Below are 20,415 nucleotides of genomic sequence, written 5' to 3' on the forward strand. Positions count from 1 at the left end.
AGTCCTCGTCAATCACAAGTGATGTGAACAGAGTTGATGAATGTATTATGGCTCCAGTTTGGTGGTTCATATGTAAGCAATGGCGTGATCAGATGGATGCAATGCTAAATAAGTCGTGGAGGGCCACATCCATGGCAGGGCCCACTACCTGTTTGGTTGGTCTAAGTCTGATCGTCTCTCCTCGCACAATGGGAACTACACTCCTGACGATGGCAGAGTCGAAGCGAAGAAATGAGGATACAGCAAGGTGTAAGGACAGTGGCAAAGTTCGATGTCCCTTATCGTCTTTGAGCGTAATTAGCTGAGAAGTAGCATGTGGGTCGGTTGAACAACTGGCAATCAATGCCCCAATGTCTTGAATGTCTAGTGCGTGCAGTCTGGACTGGCCGGTAAGAGATTGGTTACAGACGTGCAACTCCACTTGAGCCTGGACAAGATCAGTTGAATCACACTCGATACACAACAAGGGAGGGTAAGTGCTGACCTGGTTCATTAGTCCAGACAACGCGTCCTTGATGGCCTTGAAATTTATAAGACACCACATGTTGTCCCGTGATACCCAATCTCTTCTCATCTTCTCCAGGTCAATCAGCAGGCTACAGCAACGTTAGATTAAATAATGAAGATAGGTCATGCATGTACTTCGGCTTGTTGGGGGCACAGACATTAAGGTGCATAAACACATGCGCGTACAGTGCCTATCTGTAGACGCTGTCAAACCCCCTGCATAGTTTCACAACGAATATCCCACTGACCGGGAAAATGGGCATGCACTGCATCCCTTTGATGCATGCCTGTCTCGCTGCTGCATCCACACCCTCAAATTCATCTACCAAATCCTGGACCTGAAATCTCACTGAGTTGCGAAGATGCTGTGTAGAAGTCTTGGGAGAGTCCATTTGATGATTACGAGATAGTGCAATATCGTCAATGGTCGTTGGTGCGCGAGGTCGAACGGGATTCTGCTGCTGCCAAACAGAAAACCATGTGCTTGAAATTGTAGGAAGAGAAGATTTGAAAATATGAGATGCAACTGTACATGCTACGAGAAGGAGTTTGTAGAGTAGAAGAAAAGAAAGAACCTGTTGAAAGACACAGTTTGATTATTGATAACTAAAATGAAGGAATAAGTGGAGCAGAGGGACAAACGGGAGTGCAGAACGTCGAGTTGGAATTGGAGAACTTCGAATATGGGTCTGTAATGCATTGAGCGTTGATAAACTAGGTATTGAGGGAGTACGTGAACGTCCTGTTGGACGATGCAAGTGAGTAGAGTGCTGGTGCAGATGGTGTTGAACATACATAACGATCACATCCGTGCTTGATATACCACAATCCAGCGCTTACATCGCCAAAGTGAGATTTGAGGGATGATATATGATTGACCAATGGGATCAAGATCGAAGTTGTTGGTAGGAGTTGAAAAGGACTGAAGAAGTTCACAACGTTAACGAAGTTGAAGTGCTCGAGGGAAATGCTTTTGATTTTGACGAGTTGGATTGGGTCGAACAAGGAATAATACCATGGGCTATTCTAGATGAGGTTGTGGTGGTTAATTACAATGGCAAGGGTGGCGGATGGGACGAGGCAACATTGATGTCATCATTAGGAATGTCGTATACATAGCGCCTAGAGTTTTGCCAACATCATATCGGTTCGGGGTTCGGAACGGTTCGGGACCCGTCCAAACCAAAGTCGAACCGTTCTCCCAATGCCAGAACCAAGAACCGTACTATGGTCCGGTTCTGGCTGACACCTGGACCGTGGACCGAACCACAGGGGAACCGGACCAAAAGTCCGGTTTGAACCATGGTTCAGGACCGGACCATGGCAGCACTAACCCCAAGGTTATTTGGGATGAGCTAGCCAAAGTGCACCATGCTCGAGGTCTATCTACCCAGCTCGCTGCCATCCGCAAATTTGTCCGCTTGGAGAAAAAGGCTGACCAATCCATGTCTTCTTGGATCGGCGATGTTTGCGCGCATGCTCACCACCTGAAATGTGTTGAAATCACACTTCCCGATATCTTCACCATCGTTGTCCTCACATCTGGACTCCCACCAGAATATGAGCCTGTTGTTGTTGCGCTCGATGCAGTTGACTCAGCCAAACTTACTCTCGACGTTGCAATTGCTCGGCTCCTCAATGAAGAAGAGCGCCATATTAGCCAACAGCTGATGGCCGAATACAGATCCTCCGCTACAGCTCCTGAGGGCATGGAGAGCGCTGCTTATGCTGCTCGTACGCCAAATGTTACATGCTTCGACTGTGGAAATAAAGGTCACTATGTTAAGGATTGCAAAAAGAGGACTTTGGAGAATGTGGGAGCAAAGGTGGCAGTTACCAATGGTCCAGATTTGTCAGATGAGCTCGAAGATGTCTGTAGGCATATGCACGGGTATGGGTAACCCGTGCGGGTCACGGGTACAGGTACCACTGGGGTACGGGTGGGGGTCGGGATTCAAAAACCCGCATGCTAACCCGTACCCCTGGCATACCCATGCCTTCCTAATGTGGTAATTGTTTGGTGTTCAGTTGTTCAAAGTACCACTAACGCTTCCTCTTTATACTTGTACTATTAGATCTTATAGTTGCTGACTCTAGGTAATGCTGCTCTCAAAATTTAAAGGTATGTTTTTAAAATCTATGTATGTATGTACAGTACATTACTTACGAGTATTTACACCCTTTTTTCAATATCAGGCACTTGTCTGTGCACAGCGCCACTATCCAACCTCAACCTCATTCTCCATCCTCTGCACTCATCCACACCCTGCTGCTATGCCCCTCCATCTTCTTCAACACAACACCTGTGAGTGTGTCAGTCCTCCTTTGAGCTTGAGCCATGCTGATCGAAGTCCACTGTTTGCAGGAGGTGAGTGTGTTGATCCTCCTTCGAGCTTGAGCCACACTGATCGAAGTCTGCCGTTCACAGGAAGTGAGTGCATCGATCCTCCTTTGAGCTTGAGCCATGCTGATCAAAGTCATTTCCTGCTGTTCGTAGCGTGAGTGTGTCAATCCTCCTTCGAGCTCGAGCCATGCCGATCGAAGTCGTTGTCCGCTGTTTGCAGGAAGTGAGTGTGTGTCATATACCATATTCCTGGGTACAGATCTGAAGATCCGGATCTCAGATCCGATCCAGATCCAATGGACATACAGTGGCTCAAAAAACTGTCCGCATGTTTTGACATTTTTCACTATCTATGATATTGTGTGAGAATGAACAAATTCCTCAAGGACATACTTATACCACATTGTAGTATGGCTTCAGGGCTTTTATTTGAGCCCTACACCGTGGGAATCGGCGGAGATATGGTGGAGATATAAGGCTTATAAAATGATGACTCATGTGGACAGTTTTTTGAGTGTATATTAAAACTATATAAATCATTATTTATGACACCATAAAAATCATGCCACTATTATATAAATTATAAAGTGGTGTCATTATGTTATTTTATGACTATATCTAACTATATAAACCAGAATATCTCATGTATCATAGTCATAATCACCATGAAAGCCATCTCCTCTGCTCAAAGAGATAATATCCTCTCTCTGTCTTATGCTGGCCTCTCTGCTCGCCAAATTTCCTCTAGAACTGGAATATGCAAGTCCACTGTGGCCAAGTTCATCAAAGAAAGCCACCCAGACAAGGAAAACTCTTGTGGAGGACGTCCATCCAAGCTTACCTCTACTGACAAAAGGGCTATTATCCAACATATCACTACAGGAAAGGCTGATAATGCTGTCCAAGCCACCCATTATATCAATTCCACCATCACTACCCCTGTCTCTTCACAAACTGTGAGGAATGTTCTCAAGGCAGCTCATCTCAAGGCAGTAACAAAGAAGAAAAAGCCTCTTCTCTCCATCAAACATAGGCAGAGAAGACTAGCCTTTGCCTTAGCTCATCAACACTGGACTGTAGAGGACTGGAAGCATGTTATATGGTCAGATGAGACCAAAATCAATAGGATTGGGTCAGATGGGAAGGTGTATGTATGGAAAAAGAAGGGAGATGGCCTAACAGACAGAGAGGTTAATGGGACTGTCAAGTTTGGAGGAGGTTCTTTAATGGTATGGGGCTGTATGGGATGGAATGGTGTGGGAATGCTTGCTGAGGTTGAGGGGAAGATGAATGCTGAGCAGTATGTGGACATTTTAAATGACCACTTGCTGCCTAGCTTGGCAGAATCAGGGATTGATGAAGAAGATATCATTTTCCAACAGGATAATGATCCCAAGCACACATCCAGAAGAGCTAGGGAATGGTTTGAAGAACATATCATCAATGTTCTTGACTGGCCAGCACAGTCTCCTGATGTCAATGTCATTGAACATCTCTGGGGAACACTCAATAAAAAGCTTCAAGCCTATGAAAACCCCCCTAAAGGAGTATGGGAGCTTTGGGAGAGAGTAGCAGTGGAATGGGGGAAGATCACAGCTGAGGATTGCCAGAAATTAATTGAGAGTATGCCTAGAAGGATAGAGGCAGTAATTAAAGCCAAGGGAGGTCATACAAAATACTAGAATACCTGGTTATTACTGTAAAATACTTGAGTCAAAAAACTGTCCGCATGAGTCACCATTTTGTGAGCCTTGTATCTCCACCATATCTCCACCGATTCCCACGGTGTAGGGCTCAAATGAAAGCCCTGAAGCCATACTACAATGTGGTATAAGCATGTTTTTGAGGCATTTGTTTGTTCTCACACAATATTATAGATAGTGAAAAATGCCAAAACATACGGACGGTTTTTTGAGCCACTGTACTTGTTTGCTATCCATATCTCGTGTTGTGTTGCCTCTTCAAGAAATTGTTCCCAGTGTTCTTTCTTCACCTTGTAGATGGTTTCGGATACACGGTTTTGAAGTTTGTGGTGTTCCTCGTGTGACGGGTGATCTGGCATTGCTCTGAACTTATAGGATAGATTATGTAGCTCGTGTTTCTGTCTTATCAGTTGCGATATTTCCTTGGTCCACCAGTGTTTGGCATGAGGGTTGGGTCTGGTCTTTGGGACGGCTTCCTCTATGGTATCATGTAAGGCCTTTGCAAGGTTCTGTGCTGCTGTGTTGAATTCGTCTCTACTTTCTAGTGGTCGAGGTGGAGGGATGTGTCTTAAGTGAGTTTCGAGTTTTTTGGAGAATTCCTCCCAGTCTACATCTCGGTAGTTGTATGCTATAGATGTAGTGGCCTTGGGGATTTTGAAGTCAAGTGTACTTAGGATTGGGACGTGGTCAGTTTTCGGAGGGCCGGAGCTGTATCGCAGACAGTGAATGAGTCTAGGGTGTTGTCGGTACACATAACATTATCTGGTCTTGTCCAGTTTCCTGAGCTCGTCAATTGTAGTGTCAGTAGGTTCTTCAGGAGGGCTTGGCACATTCTGTATTCTGCCATCAGTTCAATCCAGGCTTGTGTGTGAGTTTGGGCCTCTCGTGTTTCGCATAGGTGGCGGTTGCGTTCCTCTTCCCAGAGTGTGTGGTGACAGTTGATATCGCCGAGCCAGATCATGTGGTCCTCTGCAGTTGGTCGCACTAGATGGATGTGGTCCTCAAGATATTGGCGTAGGGTTGGGGGAGTGTCTTGTTTTGTGCCGTCATTGTATACATTGAATAGAGTGAGTTTTCCGAAGGTGCCAGAGAATTGAATGACGACCACATCTGCCGAGGGGAAGGGAAGTTGTCTCCAGCTGTTAGTGTTGAAGTGTTTGTGTACTAGGGTGACTGCTCGTGATTGCTTGGTGTGGGTGTATTGCTGTGTCCGGTATACTACATGCCAGTCGGGAGTTGCTCTTGTATTACCTTTGGTGTCAATGGTTGGTTCCTGGATTGCTACTACGTCCCAGTCTCTGGCTGTTTGAGGTCTGCTTAATATACAGTGTTGGGCGTCTGACGATGTGTTTAGGTTTTGTTGCCATATGCGGAGACGTGCTGTGGAGTTGTTTTGCATGTTAGGTTTTTAGTTCCAGCCGGAGGCGTTAGCCTCTGTTGATGGTCCTGGGATGGATTTGAGTGAGTATGGTTCTGGGTATGGTTGGGGAGATGCTCGGTTTGGTGTGTAGCCTCTTGGGGATTGTCTCGTGCCTCGGTTTCCTTGAGTTGCTGGTCTTGTTGGATACATATCTAGACGTTGTTGAGTGAGGGGCGGGGGTTGATGCTGGTTATCTCTTGATGGCGGAGGTTTGCAGTATGGAGGAGGTTTGGGTGGGGCTCTTACTTGTGTCCATTCTTCGTTTGTCGGGAAGTAGGGCATCTGATTGTCCGGGTATTGTTTGTCCATGCTTTCGCAGCGTTTGATGAAGGTTGGGCAGTCCCTGTCTCAACTCAAGTGATCAACTGATTTGCATGCTGTGCAGTACTGTTTGTCTTTGATGGTGCAGTCTGTCGTTTGGTGGTTGTTGCTGCAGTTAGTGCAGGTGTCACTATGATTCCTTGGCTATGTGTCCAAAGTGTTGGCATTTGGCGCATCACATCAGTTCTCGCCTGTTCTTTTTTGGCCAGAGCTTGGCTTGGTCTACTACGATGCCGTCTTGAATAGCGTTGTTGGCAGTTGTTGGATCTGTAAGTGTGATTAGTATGTGAGCTACTCTTTGTGTGCTTGTTCTCCGTTCTGCTGGTTTTATCCAGTGTGCCGTTAGCACTTTTCCCTCGTTCCATCCATTCTCTTGTTCCATCTGTTGAAGGTTAGTGTTATCTGTAGGTCTGAATGAGGTAGGCATGAAAGGCATGACAACCATATATGTTCTTTCTTTGATTGTAGCTTGTGGGTCTAGGTTTCGGAGGAGGCATTCTCTGGCGTTGTTTTTAGTTCGCAGGTATTGTGCGGCTTCCTTATTTGTCGTTTTGACAACCATTCCTCCTTGTTGGAACTGGGTGATAGACCGGGTCTCTAGTTCTGGTGTGTCATCGTCTTTGGGCAGGGTGGCAAGTGCTTTCTTGACTTTCTCGACTAGTTGTGCATGTGACGATTTTCCTGCTGCTAGTTCACTGCTTGAAGGAAAGTCAATGAGGAGTTGGCATTCTTTGATGGCTTTGCATGCTGTTCTTTGAAGGTGTTGTGCTTGGGCTTCAGGGTCTGCGTGGTTTTCTGCTGCTGCTATCGTTGCGTAAGTTGGTTTCATTGAGGCAGTTTCTAATACTTGGGTGGAGAGTTTGATGAGTGATAGTTTCATTTCTTCTAGTTGTGTGTCTTGTGTTCCTGTGTTTGTCTTGAGGTCTGTATTGGTTTTTGTTAGCTTCTCTTCAGTTTCCTGCAACTTAGCGATGTGTGGGGATATTGCGGCCGTGACATGACACTGTGACAACTATATTTTCGCTAGGCTCGTATGAAGCTAGTATACGACTCCCGACCATACCCCATGTCGTGCGACTCTCCCCTGGCCATCCCCGACACCACCCGATGGGCGGACCCACTCATATACCCTGCAGACTCATCCTACCTATGTCCAGTCCTGTCACGCTTAACCCCATTAGGTGCCTAGTAGTCCATTTTCGTATTATTGATAGTATAGGCAGCATTATTATGAGGATTCCCACTGGCCGCAGCACCTCATGTGCTTTTACATACTTAATCGGGTCCGATGATGCGCTACTACTTTCGCCTACAGTACTCCGGACTTGCACGTAGCTAGTTAAATAGGACTCAGTAGGTGATCGTACTTTACCAAATTGTAGATGGGAGAAATTCCCTGATACTGGTCACCCTACCTAGTCCCTATCCCCTATAACTGCTGAATATACCTGATTCCCTCTCCTTACAATCTGAACCTCAGTCGCTCATTTTCCTAAGCATTCCTTGGCATTTCAATTATAAACCCACCCCCCCCCCCCCATCTCCTCTCTTGCTTTCCTGTCCTCCCCGATCCCCGAAACATCGGACTTCATCTCCTATCATTGGACTTGACCTTTCTACCTTCAGGTTTTATTCCTCGTGTGGTACTGACTTATTTCAACTTAACTAGACAGCAGACCCCTTTAGGGTCGAACGCTCTTGCTTGCAAGTGAAGCAGCTAGGCAGAGCTACGACCACATATACTGGCTAAGTACTTTTATTTGAGCCACTGTATCTAGTCAGGTTGTGATTTCCACAACACACAATGGTCTCCGCCATTTCGTTTGTTGCTCCTTCTTCCAGTATAAAGGCCATCACGTGCATAGCCGTTTGTGCTGGAAGGGAGACACCTGCTAGTTGAGTGGTATGAAGAAGTAGTTCAGATATTTCGTTTTGGTTTTTGTAGGGTTTTCCAGTGAGAGACAGAGTGATGCGTTCTAGATATTTCTTTCCTGTTTTTGTGTTAGTAACTTCGTTTTTTAATGCTATTATTTCTGGTATGGACAGTCTAGGTGGTGCTTGTTTATTAGCAGTCACGGTTGGTGTTGGGTTTGCTGGGGTGGTTGGATGAGTTTCAGAGACCTGGTTGGTACCTGAGGTTATCATGTCCCTTAGGTTTCGTGTTCCAGTGCCTTTGTCTTTGTCTTTGTTAATGACTAGAGTGACTGCCGGGGCCATGTTTGAGCAGGTGCCGTTGAACACGCGCATTGAGCGCGTTTGAGTTCTGGGGTCCTAGTTGGGGTGCCACTTGGTTCAGGGCCAAGAAGCGATAGTCGTCTATCTACTGGGCTGTGTAGTTGTTTCTCCAATGTGAGGCCAGTTTTCAGTGTCATGATGACAGGTGAGCTTATGAGGCGAGAAGGAGCTAGAACAAAATGTATGTATCTCAGTCGGTAGAACAAACTCATTACAGTGAGTATGTACCTAGAATGAAATGTATTCTGCATCTCGTATTAGCGTCGTACAGTAGTAAAGGTGCATATGGACTTACATCTCAGTTGGTAGAACAAACTGAGATGTTTGGATGACTAAGTCAGTCCTTTTATCATATGGTAGAACTTGGTGTAGAGACTCACATTTCTGCAGGCACATATGGGCTCATATGTATTATGAATTCTGACAACTGGCCTTCATGGCACAACTTGCACCATCATTCTCTAGTCATTCCCTATAGAGCGCACCACTTTCCCGCCAAATGTGCCATAGGCACAATACTTTCCCACACAATGCGCAGCATTCCTGCATGCGCGCTGTAGAGACTCCATTGCGAGTAGCCTCACAAAGGCCGTATTTCCACTTCATCTCCACTAATGCGCGCTATATACAACAAGGCGACTTAAACGCGCTAAACGCGCGACGCTTCCGCCTAATCCACACATCCGCGCATCTGGCGCCTATAGCGCGCCTCTATAGTGCCTTTCGCGTTACTACGGCGCCTTTGCGCGCGCTTTCGCGCTTTACCTTCGTGTTCGCTTTTCCAAGTCGCCTGTCCTCCGCACGTCCTGTCCTGTCCCTCTATGATCCGCTGGTGCATCTCCCTTTATCTTTTCAACTGACTTTAGCTATATACCTCGTCTGTTTACACATATTTCCTTATTCTACAACACAACAACTCTTTTTCGCTTCGCTTCCGCTTCGGCTCAGCGCCTGGGAACATTTACCTTAGACATGGGGACTCTGATAGATTTTTCACGGACTTACTTACTTACTCACTACATCCCATCATCCTGCATCAGTGTATACTGTGAATCAATTTCTATTCATTTGCAACACAACCACTGCGCGACTCTCTATTCTTTTGCAACAAGCTCTCTTGAGAAAATCTGGAGAGACCTTCGCGCTACTTCTGCCTCTTCACTAATGCCTATAGCGCGCTTGTTCCGCCTACGTCGCGCTTTCGCCTTTCGTCGCGTTAACGCGTGTTTCGCGTTTACAAGGTGTCTCGCACCTGCGCTTTGTGCAGATTCCCTTGCTGACTCGTTCAGCGCATCCCCTCGCATTTACTCGAGGAAAAGACTCAGTAAAGATCCTCTTGGGCCGACTTCTACTTGCGTTCGAGGACTACTGCAGGCGACTTATCTTACATTTTTCAGTATAGACCCACTCACGATTCCTCATCTTCAGCGCCTTGCGCGCTTTCTCATGCTGCATCCATCATCCAACCAGTCCCTTGGTATGTCCCTTTTTGTTATCTGACTATATTTGGCATATTACACTTCCTATCTCGTTATGGACCCTTACTTTACATCACTTTACCTCACTTACATACTTAGAGCACCCCCTATTCGGCTCCGAGCCCTGGGAGAGCGCTTAGGTAGAACTTACATACTCTCATGTTCGTTTTACACCTTACCTTTTACACCCCACTTTTCCACCTTAGCTTCCTACCACTCACAGCTTCCTACCACCATGTTATTTGGCAGTTAGTCCATGCAATGCATATATCCATCATCATCTTGAGGCCCTAGCATCAGTCTACAGCTAGTGGCACTATCAGTATCCATCTAGATCTGTGCTTTTCCTCTTATCAGTCTCAGTATACGTGTTCTACACTTGTGCACCGCTTGCACTACCTTCCCGCACTTCGCACACTTTCGCACTTTGCTTTCCCACACGCACCTGCAGCACATTTCTTGCGCTTTCCCCGCCATTTACTAGGGTTGTTCAGCATCATTCTGTGGATCCTTGCTTTCCTTGCTTCCCCTTTAGGGTCGAACGTTCTTGCATTCTGCGAGTATAGCAGCTAGGCAGAGCTGAGACTCACTTATACTGGCTGAGCACTGTTCTTATATGTGCCTGCCAGGTTGTGATACCCACATTGGGAAAGGAAAACATATGATGGTGAAACATACGGGATGACTGCACAGCCAATGTCACAAGGATATCCGCCGAATATGCTCATACCTCATCCTTAATCCAATGTATCTGATCCGGTCAATCTCAACACTCTCCCTCGAGCACATTCATCTAAAGCCATGAGGAGCCGAAGCTTTTGGAGGCATGGGTGAGGCAAGCCATGCATGAATGTGTCTGTGACATTGTCCTCAGTGGGACAATAGTGTAGGGTGAATGTTCTATTCTTGACATGAGTGCGGACAAAATGGTACTGTAGATCAATATGTTTTGTGCATGATTGAAACTTGTTGTTACTGGCCAAAGCTATTGTAAGGCTCATACTGAGTAAGAAGGGGACTGGATCCTGATGGGAATGTCAGCAAGCATTTTAAGGCAGATATAGAGGCAGCTGAACCATGTAGCGTTCAGATAGTGGAACTTTCTGGTGGAGGTTCTATCTGGTTGGAGCAGGAATTCAACGTGTAAGATTCTGCTAAGGTCTGAGTGTACATGGGCAGTATATATATGGTCTGAATACTTGTTGAGCCAGATTCAGCATGAAAATACTTGATGTTGGAGTGAAAATACTCTGAGTGAAGGTGAAAATACTCAAGAAATGAACAGATAGTGTGATAAGAGAGTAAGGAAGGTACTGAATGTTAAGTCAAAAAGAGAATGTATCTGCATGACTCGGATGCGATGAGTAACACTCTTTGCATCAGTGACTCATGCAGACTACTCTGAATGCATGGTTCGAGTGTCTTGCTTTTGAAATGTAGTTGGGGCTTGAAGGACCTAGGGTCCTTACACTATGGCAGCTTGGTTGTCACATTGGATGGGAGTGGGGAGGTCAATGACCTGGTAGAGTTTGTCAAGGAGAAGCTGCAGGTACAGTACCTCACGAGTGATAGAGGTAAGCACGATATATTTGGCTTCAGTCATTGAAAGAGCAATAATGGGCTGCTTTCGAGCGCTCCATGCCACCAGTCCTCCATTCAGCATTACCACATACCCAGACATTGAATGCCTGTGGGGTTGTGATGCCAAATCAGTGTCAACATAAGCAACAAGCCCCTCATCTGTAGTGCCCAGGGTAAGCATCATGGCTGCAGTACCCTTCAGATAGTGAATGACCCTTTTAATAGCCTCACAGGGGACTCTACCTGGATTTTGCATGAATTGAAATAGTGTGGCAACAGCAAAGGCAATATCAGGCTGGGTGCTTGTTGCAGCATACATGAGGAAGCCTATTGCTCTCTGGTAAGGTATGTCCCTCATGTCCTCGAGTTGGGCATTGGTAGCAGGGGATTGGGAGTCAGAGAGGACGGTGGCGGCTTCCATGGGTGTCTGGCATGCTTTGGCGTCCAGCATGTGGAATCACTCTAAGACCATGTCAATATAGGCTTGCTGGGACAAGGTGAGTGTGCGTGTGATGCAGTCTCATTCGACTTTCAAACCAAGCAGCCAATTCAACTCTCCCAGGTCTGAAATCTCGAAGTACTTGGTGAGTTGGCTCTTGAAAGTGACAATGTGGCATAGGTGTTTTGAGGTAATGGCCATATCATCCACAGACACAGTGATGACCATCTGCTCTTCCTCCTCATGCCTGTAATAGACTGCCTGGTCAACTTGTGAGTGTGAGTACCCCAGCTTCGCAAAGATGAATGCAAGTTCCTCAGACTACTCATACCCAGCTTGCTTCAACCCCGGTAAGCTCCTCTTCAACTTCAACACCTTTCCCTCATCTCCATCCTTCAGGTACCCTGGTGGTGCACACATATAGATATCCTCCTTCAGTTCAGCATAGAGGTAAGTGCTTTGATATCCACTTGGTAAGTTTCCCAGTCGAGCTGAGCGGCCATAGCGAGAACAGTGTGAATGGTGGTCATATGAGTGGTAGGTGTGAAGGTTTGGAAGTAATCAAGGCCATATTGCTGACATTGGCCATTTGCAACAAGCCTAGCATGGAGCTTTACCTTTTGGCCATCTGGTCTATGCTTGGTAGCTAACACATAATGGCATGGGATGATGTTAGCACATGGCAGTGGAGTTATGACTTCCCATGTTCCAAGCTTCTCAAGCTGACCTATCTCATAGTTTATGGCCTCCTGCCATTCCTCTGCATCTGGACCATTTAGGGCCTGGCTTATAGTTGGTTCTACTGCAGCAGTTGCCAGGGCAAACTCCTGCCACCTGGTAACTTGGCCCTCATCTGGGAGATCTGACTCAGCAAGCTCGAAGATGGCCTGCAATGCCATGAGTTGTGATTTGTAACCATGAAGTTCCGACTGACCGATATTCTGAGACCGAGGTCTGAAGGTGTCCAATGCGATATAGGATACCGATGGTACACCTGATGAGAGATACCCAATGCAAGGTAGAGAAGTCTGATACCGATGGGAGTGGCAGGTAAGGCTAGGCCGAGGTAAGGAGAGCCTAGGTATAACTAGGTATGACAAGGTAAAACTAGGTATAGATTGCTGAGGCAAGACTACTGGTAGCGGTCCAGTGTAGAGACTCAAGTCTCTGCAGGCACATATAGCTCATATTGTGACTCATGGCAACTGGCCTTTACTGCACAACTTGCACCATCATCCATATGCGACTTCTATCATGTCTCTAGTCATTCTGCATACAACATGCAGCTTTCCCGTGAAATGCGCCATAGGCGCGCTACTTTCCCACACAACGCGCAGCATTCTTGCGCGCACACGCTTAGTGCGTTTTTCTCGCACTTGTCACCCTACTCCATATGCAACTTCTACTATGTCTCCAGTCATTTCGCATACAATGCGCAGCTCTCCTGCAAAACGTGCCATAGGCGCGACACTTTCTCGTGCTTTTGTGTTTCACGTTCCCACGTGCACTTAGCGCATTTCTCGCGCTTAAGTGCACTCCATCACGCATCATCCAGGAGCATCCATCCATCGTCCAACCAGTTCCTAGGTGCGTCCCTTTTCATTATCAGACCATATTTAGCCTATTACACTTTGTATTTCGTTATGCACCCTTACTTTACATCATTTTACCTCACTTACATACTTAGAGCGCTCCCTATTTAGCTCCAAGCCCTGGGAGAGTGCTTAGGTAGAACTTACATACTTTCATGTTCATTTTACACCCTACCTTTTACCCACCATTAGCTACCAGCTTCTGGCAGTCACCATCTATCACCAGTTAGTTCTATGTAATGCATGCGTCCATCGCTGTCTTAAGGCCCTAGCATCAGTCTAAAGCTAGTGGCAGTATCAGTATCCATCTATATCTGCACTTTTCATCATATCATCGTCTTTCTACACTTGTGCACTGCTCGCACTACCATCCCTGTTCTCCACGCCTTTTCGCATTTTCACCTTTCGCACTTTCGCCTTCCTGCGCTTCGCACATTTTCGCATTTCACTTTCCCGCGCACACCTTCAGCGCGTTTCTCGTGCTTACATTGCCCTTTTGTTGCCTTTGATCAGGGTTGATCAGCATCATTCAGTGGATCCTTGCTTTCCTTGCTTCCCCTTGAGGGTCGAACATTCTTGCATTCTGTGAGTATAGCAGCTAGGCAGAGCTTAGACTCACTTTTACTGGTTGAGCATTTTATTTCTTAGTGCCTAGCCAGGTTGTGATCCGCACACCAGATCTCACAAGGGCCTAGGTATAGAAACCTTAGATAGCGTGCACTTAGAGCTGTCCAAGGCACATCCAATGATAAGGAGCAAAGGGATCAATTTGCACAATCAAAGACTAGCTAAGGTGACTCCTACAACAGTAGCAGGTATGTCCAGAGAAGGGAAGTGAGAGATAGTACGAAATTTGAGTCCTATCGATCTAACTATGTGAATGTCTGGAATCACACAGGTGAGAGTAGTAGCAAGACACAAGGTATTCAGGTCAATATGTAATAAGGCTTGCGAGTGCTGCGGCTGTGGGAATACATGTAATAACGCCTGCTGTTAATTCAGTAATGGTAAATTAAGCTTAAAACGCACCAATGGAGATAGGCGGACATGGGCAGGACATGGGAGGACTTGGCACTGATAGGATGGAATGGTCGGCTGAAGTGTGTGATGACCGAACCAGTGGGTAAGGCATGATGCCTGCAATCCTGACTAACTGCGAGTGGCCAAGGCAGTGGGTCTGTATCGGCTGAGTCAGACATAGTCCGCCACAACAATGGATGGGTTGGGTGAGTCGAAGTTCTGCAAGGAAGTGATGGGTGGATGTGATATGGACTTCTAGGATGCTTGACCTCTATAGAAAAAAGGGATTCTGTGAGGCTAGCCTGAGTTTGAACACCACATTGGTCTAGGTGCAGGAGGTGGAGTATCCAGGCTCATGGGTCTTCTGGGGGGCGTACTAGGTGAGTTTTGAGTGACTGGAGTGGGTGGGACATTGGCTGAAGATGTTATCTGGCTGTTAAGGTCATTATTAATAGGGTTGGACTTTCCCTCAGCCACAACATTGACAGTTGAAGGTACAAAGGTCATGTTTTGCTCAATGGATACCTTTCACTTACCAAGCCAATAGACTCGATACACCTTACTTTCCATGTCGATCCCTACAAAAACAGCCTCCTCTGCCCTAGCATCCAACTTCCCACCAGCAGATACCAGCACATAGCAAGGTGCACCAAATTCCTGTGCTTGGGCTAAGTCCGCTGATGCGCCATGGAGTAAGTCATATGGTGTGTGGTCTGGTATTGCCCTAGAGGGTAAGCAATTTTTCAGCCAGGTTATATAACTGACAGCTTCAGCCTACAGATATTTTGGCAAGTCCCTTCCTAGCAACATGGCCTGAGTGAGGGAAACAAGGGTGCAATTGAGGCATTCAGCAATGCTATTTTGCTGTAGGGAGTCATGGACTGTAAGTTCTCTCTCAATGCCTTAACTGCGCAGGGTACTTATTAAATTTGGCAGAGAGATACTCTCCCCCTCAATCCGAATAGGGCTTTAGGATGCAAACATCTCTGTTCTGCCTGGACAGGTGCACCTCATACTCTTTAAAGGCCGTCAACACCTCACTCTTGACTTTGAGGAAGTGGAGGCTGGTTTCATGGGTATAATCATCTGTGAAACTCATATAGTAAGTGCACCCGCCTAGGCTCACAGTTTGGGAGGGGCCCCACAGGTCTGTATGCACTCGCTCACCATATCGTTCAGCTCTCATTTCTGTCTCTTTGGGAAGAGGATGATGTGTAGCCTTCACCTTGATGCAGGCTTCACAAAACTCAGGCTGCGAGGTGGAGTCGAGCTCGACACCTTTAATTAGGGCCTTTCTCATGACTTCCACAATGGCAGTCTGGGACACATGACCCAGGACCTTGTGTAGCTCGAAGACAGTGAGTTTTGCTTTAGCAAGATTGGCATAGTGAAGCTGATGACATACAAGGACTGTGTACAGTCCTTCCACTTGGGGAATTTTGGCTATGATTCTGCACTTAGGTCCCATGGACAGGATCTTGCACAACTTTCCTTCAAAATGGATGACCATACCCGCTGCAGTGATACGGTTGGTGGAGACAAGAGTGAACACAATCTGGGGGGCATAGAGAGCATTTTGGAGGGTGACAGTTGTGTGTTTTGCCCCTGAAGGTAAGTCTATCTTCACATTGCCCCTCCCTACTGCACTAACCATTGTCCCATCAGCCATGTGTATGTCTTGTGGCTCGATAGGTACATAGTTCTCGAACTTGGAACAGTCAGGGCAGAAATGTGCACTGGCACCTGAATTGATTATGGCACCTTGATGCTCCGCAGGGATTGTGAATTGCTCGGCTACAGAGATGAGGTCTGAGGTTGTGAAAGTGTAGTTGTTGGTGTCAGGAGGATGGGAATCACCAGCAGCATTAGCTGCATGCTTTTATGAGTCCCCTACTCCTCTTTTACTCCATTGATAAGGTCCTTGACCCTCTTTTCCTCTCCCTTTTCACCAACAGTCTAACTTGTAATGGCCTTTATGGTCGCAGTTATAACAAACTGCGTCCAGGTTGATTTTACTCATGGTAGACTTAGACCCTTTTCCCCTTCCCATATTTGTCTTTATGGAGAAGGCTGAATTCCCTCCCTTCTTCCCTGGCCAGCGTTCAGTAAGCATGTGATGCTCATACTCCTCTGAGACAATGTTGATAAGTTCATAGGGAGTAAGTGGCCTTAGCATGACCTTGACAACAGTGTTAATGGATGAGAGAAGCAGGCGGTAAGATTCTGGGAGGGATCCCATGAGGATGGTGTAAAAATCTCTATCTTCCATGGCTGTGCCCATACTTGCTAATGATTTGCAGAGCCACAGCATCTCGCTGAAATGGGCTTTGACATCCCTGTTTTCCTCACACTTCATCTCCTATAGGCAATGGCGCAGGTCTATCTGAACAAGTTCAGTTTTCTCCTTGTGGATGTCACAGATCTCGGTCCATATGGTTGAGGCAGACTTGAACTTCTGGACATGGAGCAGCATCCTATTCATGGCAGTGCTGAATATTTGCTACCTTACAAGTGAGTCTTTTTGATAGAATTCATCTATTGTTTTATCGAGAACATCAATCTCTGCCTGCATAACTGTGGTGCCATCTGGTTTGGTGACCATGCTTGTGTCCTTGTCTATGACAAATGGGACAGGTCTAACTGCACAACCATCTGCGTACAACATCAATCCTTGTACACCAATTGCCATTAATGTTCTCTCCTTGTAGGTTATCCAATTGCTGCCATCCTCAGCTATCTTGGCAACATTGAACAGAGCTAATGTGGTGCTGGGGAGTGTTTTCCATGGCCAAGGCAGGGCTCATAACCTGTCGTGATGACAGGTGAGCTTATGAGGTGAGAAGGAGCCAGAACAAAATGTATTCTGCATCTCATGTTAGCATTGTACAGTAGTAAAGGTGCATATGGACTTATTTCTCAGTTGGTAGAATGAACTGAGATGTTTGGATGACTAAGTCAGTCCTTTTATCATATGGTGAAACTCGGGAAAAGAAAACATATGATGGTAAAACATATGAGATGACTGCATGGCTGATGTCACAAGGATGTCTGTCAAATGTGCTCATACCTCATCCTTAATCTGATGTATCTGATCTGGTCGATCTCAACATCTAGGTCGTACATGCATGTTGAAGTTGGCCCTCCTGGTCCAGATAGAGATGACTCGCCTACTAGGTACCATGTTTGACCCATAGATACACTTGAAATCGGTATTATGATATACTCTTATCTTGGTGGCCGAAGGCTATGATTGGATCCTCCACATCATATATACTTCTCCATACTGCAAACATATTAACAAAGCCAAAGTCAGGATGGGGCACACACCTATAGAGTCATCCATGACATTCAATGCTGCCAACACATTGTTGCTCATAGCAGACAGAACATAATCATCATGAAATGGAGGTACAGTATGTAGAGAGCCATGCAGTGGTACATCTTTGACACTGGTAACCCTTCATCTGCTGAGACATGCTCAGCTAGCTATTGTTGCCTGTGAGAAGCACTATAGCTCAAAGGATTTATGTTGACAAATGTAAGTTGAGCACATATCAATACATCTGTTTAGCAACAGGCAGATAAAGTGTTGCTCAATATACCAGTAGCAGCTGAATTCACACTGAACCTATCCTCTGAATGATGATATTTGACTTATACGTCACTGTCTTGAGTTTGTAGCTGGTTCTCTTTGTCACTGAACAGCCATTCAGCCTCAGAGGGGTCACCCCATGTGGGTGGATGGATATATCCCTTTGGACTATAGCCCTAAAACTGGGATACATCATTTAGCTGAATTATCCATGATTAGGATATATCCAATTAGTCTAATGCCCCTGTATCTTCCTAGTAGATCTACCTGTATCTGATGTGGCCTCACAGCCGCATTTTTCGCATTTTTGAAACTTAGCTATTTTTATATTCCACATTTAGTGAAAGATGTTGTGACCGCAGTTTTGGCTTCCAAATACGGTAATTTGCAGAACATATCCCTTTTTGGTGACCTACAGCTTCCCCACATTATCCCCACACTGCATTTTTGGCCACCTACTGTGGGAATTTCCCCACTACACCCAAAACATCACCCATTTTGGGAATCTTCACAATATCAATTATTCCCACACTCTCCCCACATAACTGCAGCTTCACCACCTCACCACAACAGGTTTCCCTTCATATTATAAATAGTAGTTTGGTATATATATGTATAATATAATATAATAAACTGCTTTTTTTGTCTATTTGTATCCCTGCTCCTCCTGCAAATAGCCATTCAAATGGGGTGAGGAACAGAACCCTTTCGCATTTTTGCCCCTTTGATAGGGATGTGTTCTAGGATATTTAGAACATGTTTAGGAACATATATGAACAGATCCCCACCTTTATTTGACCCCCTGAGGCATCCTACATCAATAGATACAGCATATACACATGAAAACACAAAATATGTTTTCATGTGATTATTTCTAGGTGGATAGACTTAGAAAAACTATCCACAGCATCTGTTCAACAATAGGAACAATGTATCAGGAGCTCAGAACAATAGGAACATATCTTGTTGTGTAGTGTATCCCCCCTCTCCTGGTGGTTTACCCCCTGTAATTTTTTTTCCTGTAGGACCAGAGCTCAGGGATGGTGAGGGGTCTATTTCTATTCATATTTGGAGTGTATCTATCAGATAGGTACTATAGGAAACCTATAGGATCCTTGAACAGGAACAAAATTGCACAATTCGCATTTTTGACACTTTTGATGTTTTCCAGTATCTTAACCTTGCACACATGGACAACTCTGCTCATAGATCATTAGTGGTGCATGCATAGATGTGTCTGGTGCTGAGGATCAGCCCGATATAGGGCGCAGATTTGACATCTGATGTAAAGAGGGTATTTGTACTGATTAGAGGCCTACATGGTAATGAAGAGTGTTGTTAGTGATCAGAGACCTGGTATACCTCTCAGATATATCCCTAATGGTAGCATTCAAGATTTGGAAAGATCCATCCAGTATTGAGTGAATGAGAAGCAAAATGACATATCTGTGAAATGTGACAATTGTCATATTTTTACACAAAGTTACATTTATATATGATACAGGTCGAAGATTTCATAAAAATATGTAGGATACATGGCATACTACCTAAGGAACCTATACTACCTACTGCCCTGAGGGTAGGGGGTGGGTGAAAGTGGTGTAGTGTAAATATGACTTGCCCAGCATTAAAGTCTGACCACTGCATAACTGAGCATTTTCGATGTTTTGGGCATCTGAAGTTTCTCACACTCAATTTCTTATCTGTTTCACTTCCCCAGTGTTCAATTTTTTGGGGATCTTTCTGTACATTTGGGCCCATGATACTGAATATATTTCAAATGTGTCCCAAGTGTCTGATCATTAAAATTCGATATTTTGAAAGTATGGGCCCCTAATCAGTAAAAATAGCAAGTATACACACTATCTCAAAACTCCAGCATATTTTGAGCTGATCATTGTCATCAAAGCAAGTATGTATGCTATGCAAATGATATGTGAGCAGAGTTGTCCATGTGTGCAAGGTTAAGATACTGGAAAACATCAAAAGTGTCAAAAATGCTGAATTGTGCAATTTTGTTCCTGTTCAAGGATCCTATAGGTTTCCTATAGTACCTATCTGATAGATACACTCCAAATATGAATAGAAATAGACCCCTCACCATCCCTGAGCTCTGGTCCTACAGGAAAAAAAATTACAGGGGGTAAACCACCAGGAGAGGAGGGATACACTACACAACAAGA

The 20,415-nt window shown here is 45.6% G+C and overlaps 5 protein-coding genes across 5 annotated transcripts; 1 reads left to right on the plus strand and 4 right to left on the minus strand.

Moving 5' to 3' along the window:
* Positions 1-88: 88 nt before the first annotated feature.
* DFJ58DRAFT_891856 (uncharacterized protein) lies at positions 89-1,288 on the minus strand (the record flags this gene model as incomplete). The annotated part of the gene is made up of 4 exons (XM_041394766.1): positions 756-1,288; positions 643-698; positions 485-596; positions 89-427 (listed from the first exon to the last, which is right to left on the minus strand). Exons 1-4 carry the CDS (start codon positions 897-899, stop codon positions 89-91), a joined length of 651 nt encoding a protein of 216 aa, XP_041241663.1. The 5' UTR covers positions 900-1,288.
* Positions 1,289-1,952: 664 nt separating this feature from the next.
* Positions 1,953-2,408, plus strand: DFJ58DRAFT_663466 (uncharacterized protein; the record flags this gene model as incomplete). Its single annotated transcript, XM_041382366.1, has 1 exon — positions 1,953-2,408. The coding sequence occupies one exon, from the start codon at positions 1,953-1,955 to the stop codon at positions 2,406-2,408; it is 456 nt and encodes a 151-aa protein (XP_041241664.1).
* Positions 2,409-6,470: 4,062 nt separating this feature from the next.
* Positions 6,471-7,175, minus strand: DFJ58DRAFT_843261 (uncharacterized protein; the record flags this gene model as incomplete). Its single annotated transcript, XM_041392940.1, has 1 exon — positions 6,471-7,175. One exon carries the CDS (start codon positions 7,173-7,175, stop codon positions 6,471-6,473), a length of 705 nt encoding a protein of 234 aa, XP_041241665.1.
* An 8,540-nt stretch (positions 7,176-15,715) lies between these two features.
* Positions 15,716-16,186, minus strand: DFJ58DRAFT_624741 (uncharacterized protein; the record flags this gene model as incomplete). Its single annotated transcript, XM_041381089.1, has 1 exon — positions 15,716-16,186. A coding segment is annotated over one exon (471 nt), but the record flags the coding sequence as incomplete, so codon positions are not given.
* A 954-nt stretch (positions 16,187-17,140) lies between these two features.
* On the minus strand, positions 17,141-17,410 carry DFJ58DRAFT_663416 (uncharacterized protein; the record flags this gene model as incomplete). The annotated part of the gene is made up of 1 exon (XM_041382361.1): positions 17,141-17,410. A coding segment is annotated over one exon (270 nt), but the record flags the coding sequence as incomplete, so codon positions are not given.
* Between the last annotated feature and the right edge of the window lie 3,005 nt (positions 17,411-20,415).

The sequence above is a fragment of the Suillus subalutaceus genome (assembly GCF_016647625.1).
Source record: "Suillus subalutaceus strain FC151 chromosome Unknown DFJ58scaffold_86, whole genome shotgun sequence".
Taxonomy (NCBI): domain Eukaryota; kingdom Fungi; phylum Basidiomycota; class Agaricomycetes; order Boletales; family Suillaceae; genus Suillus; species Suillus subalutaceus.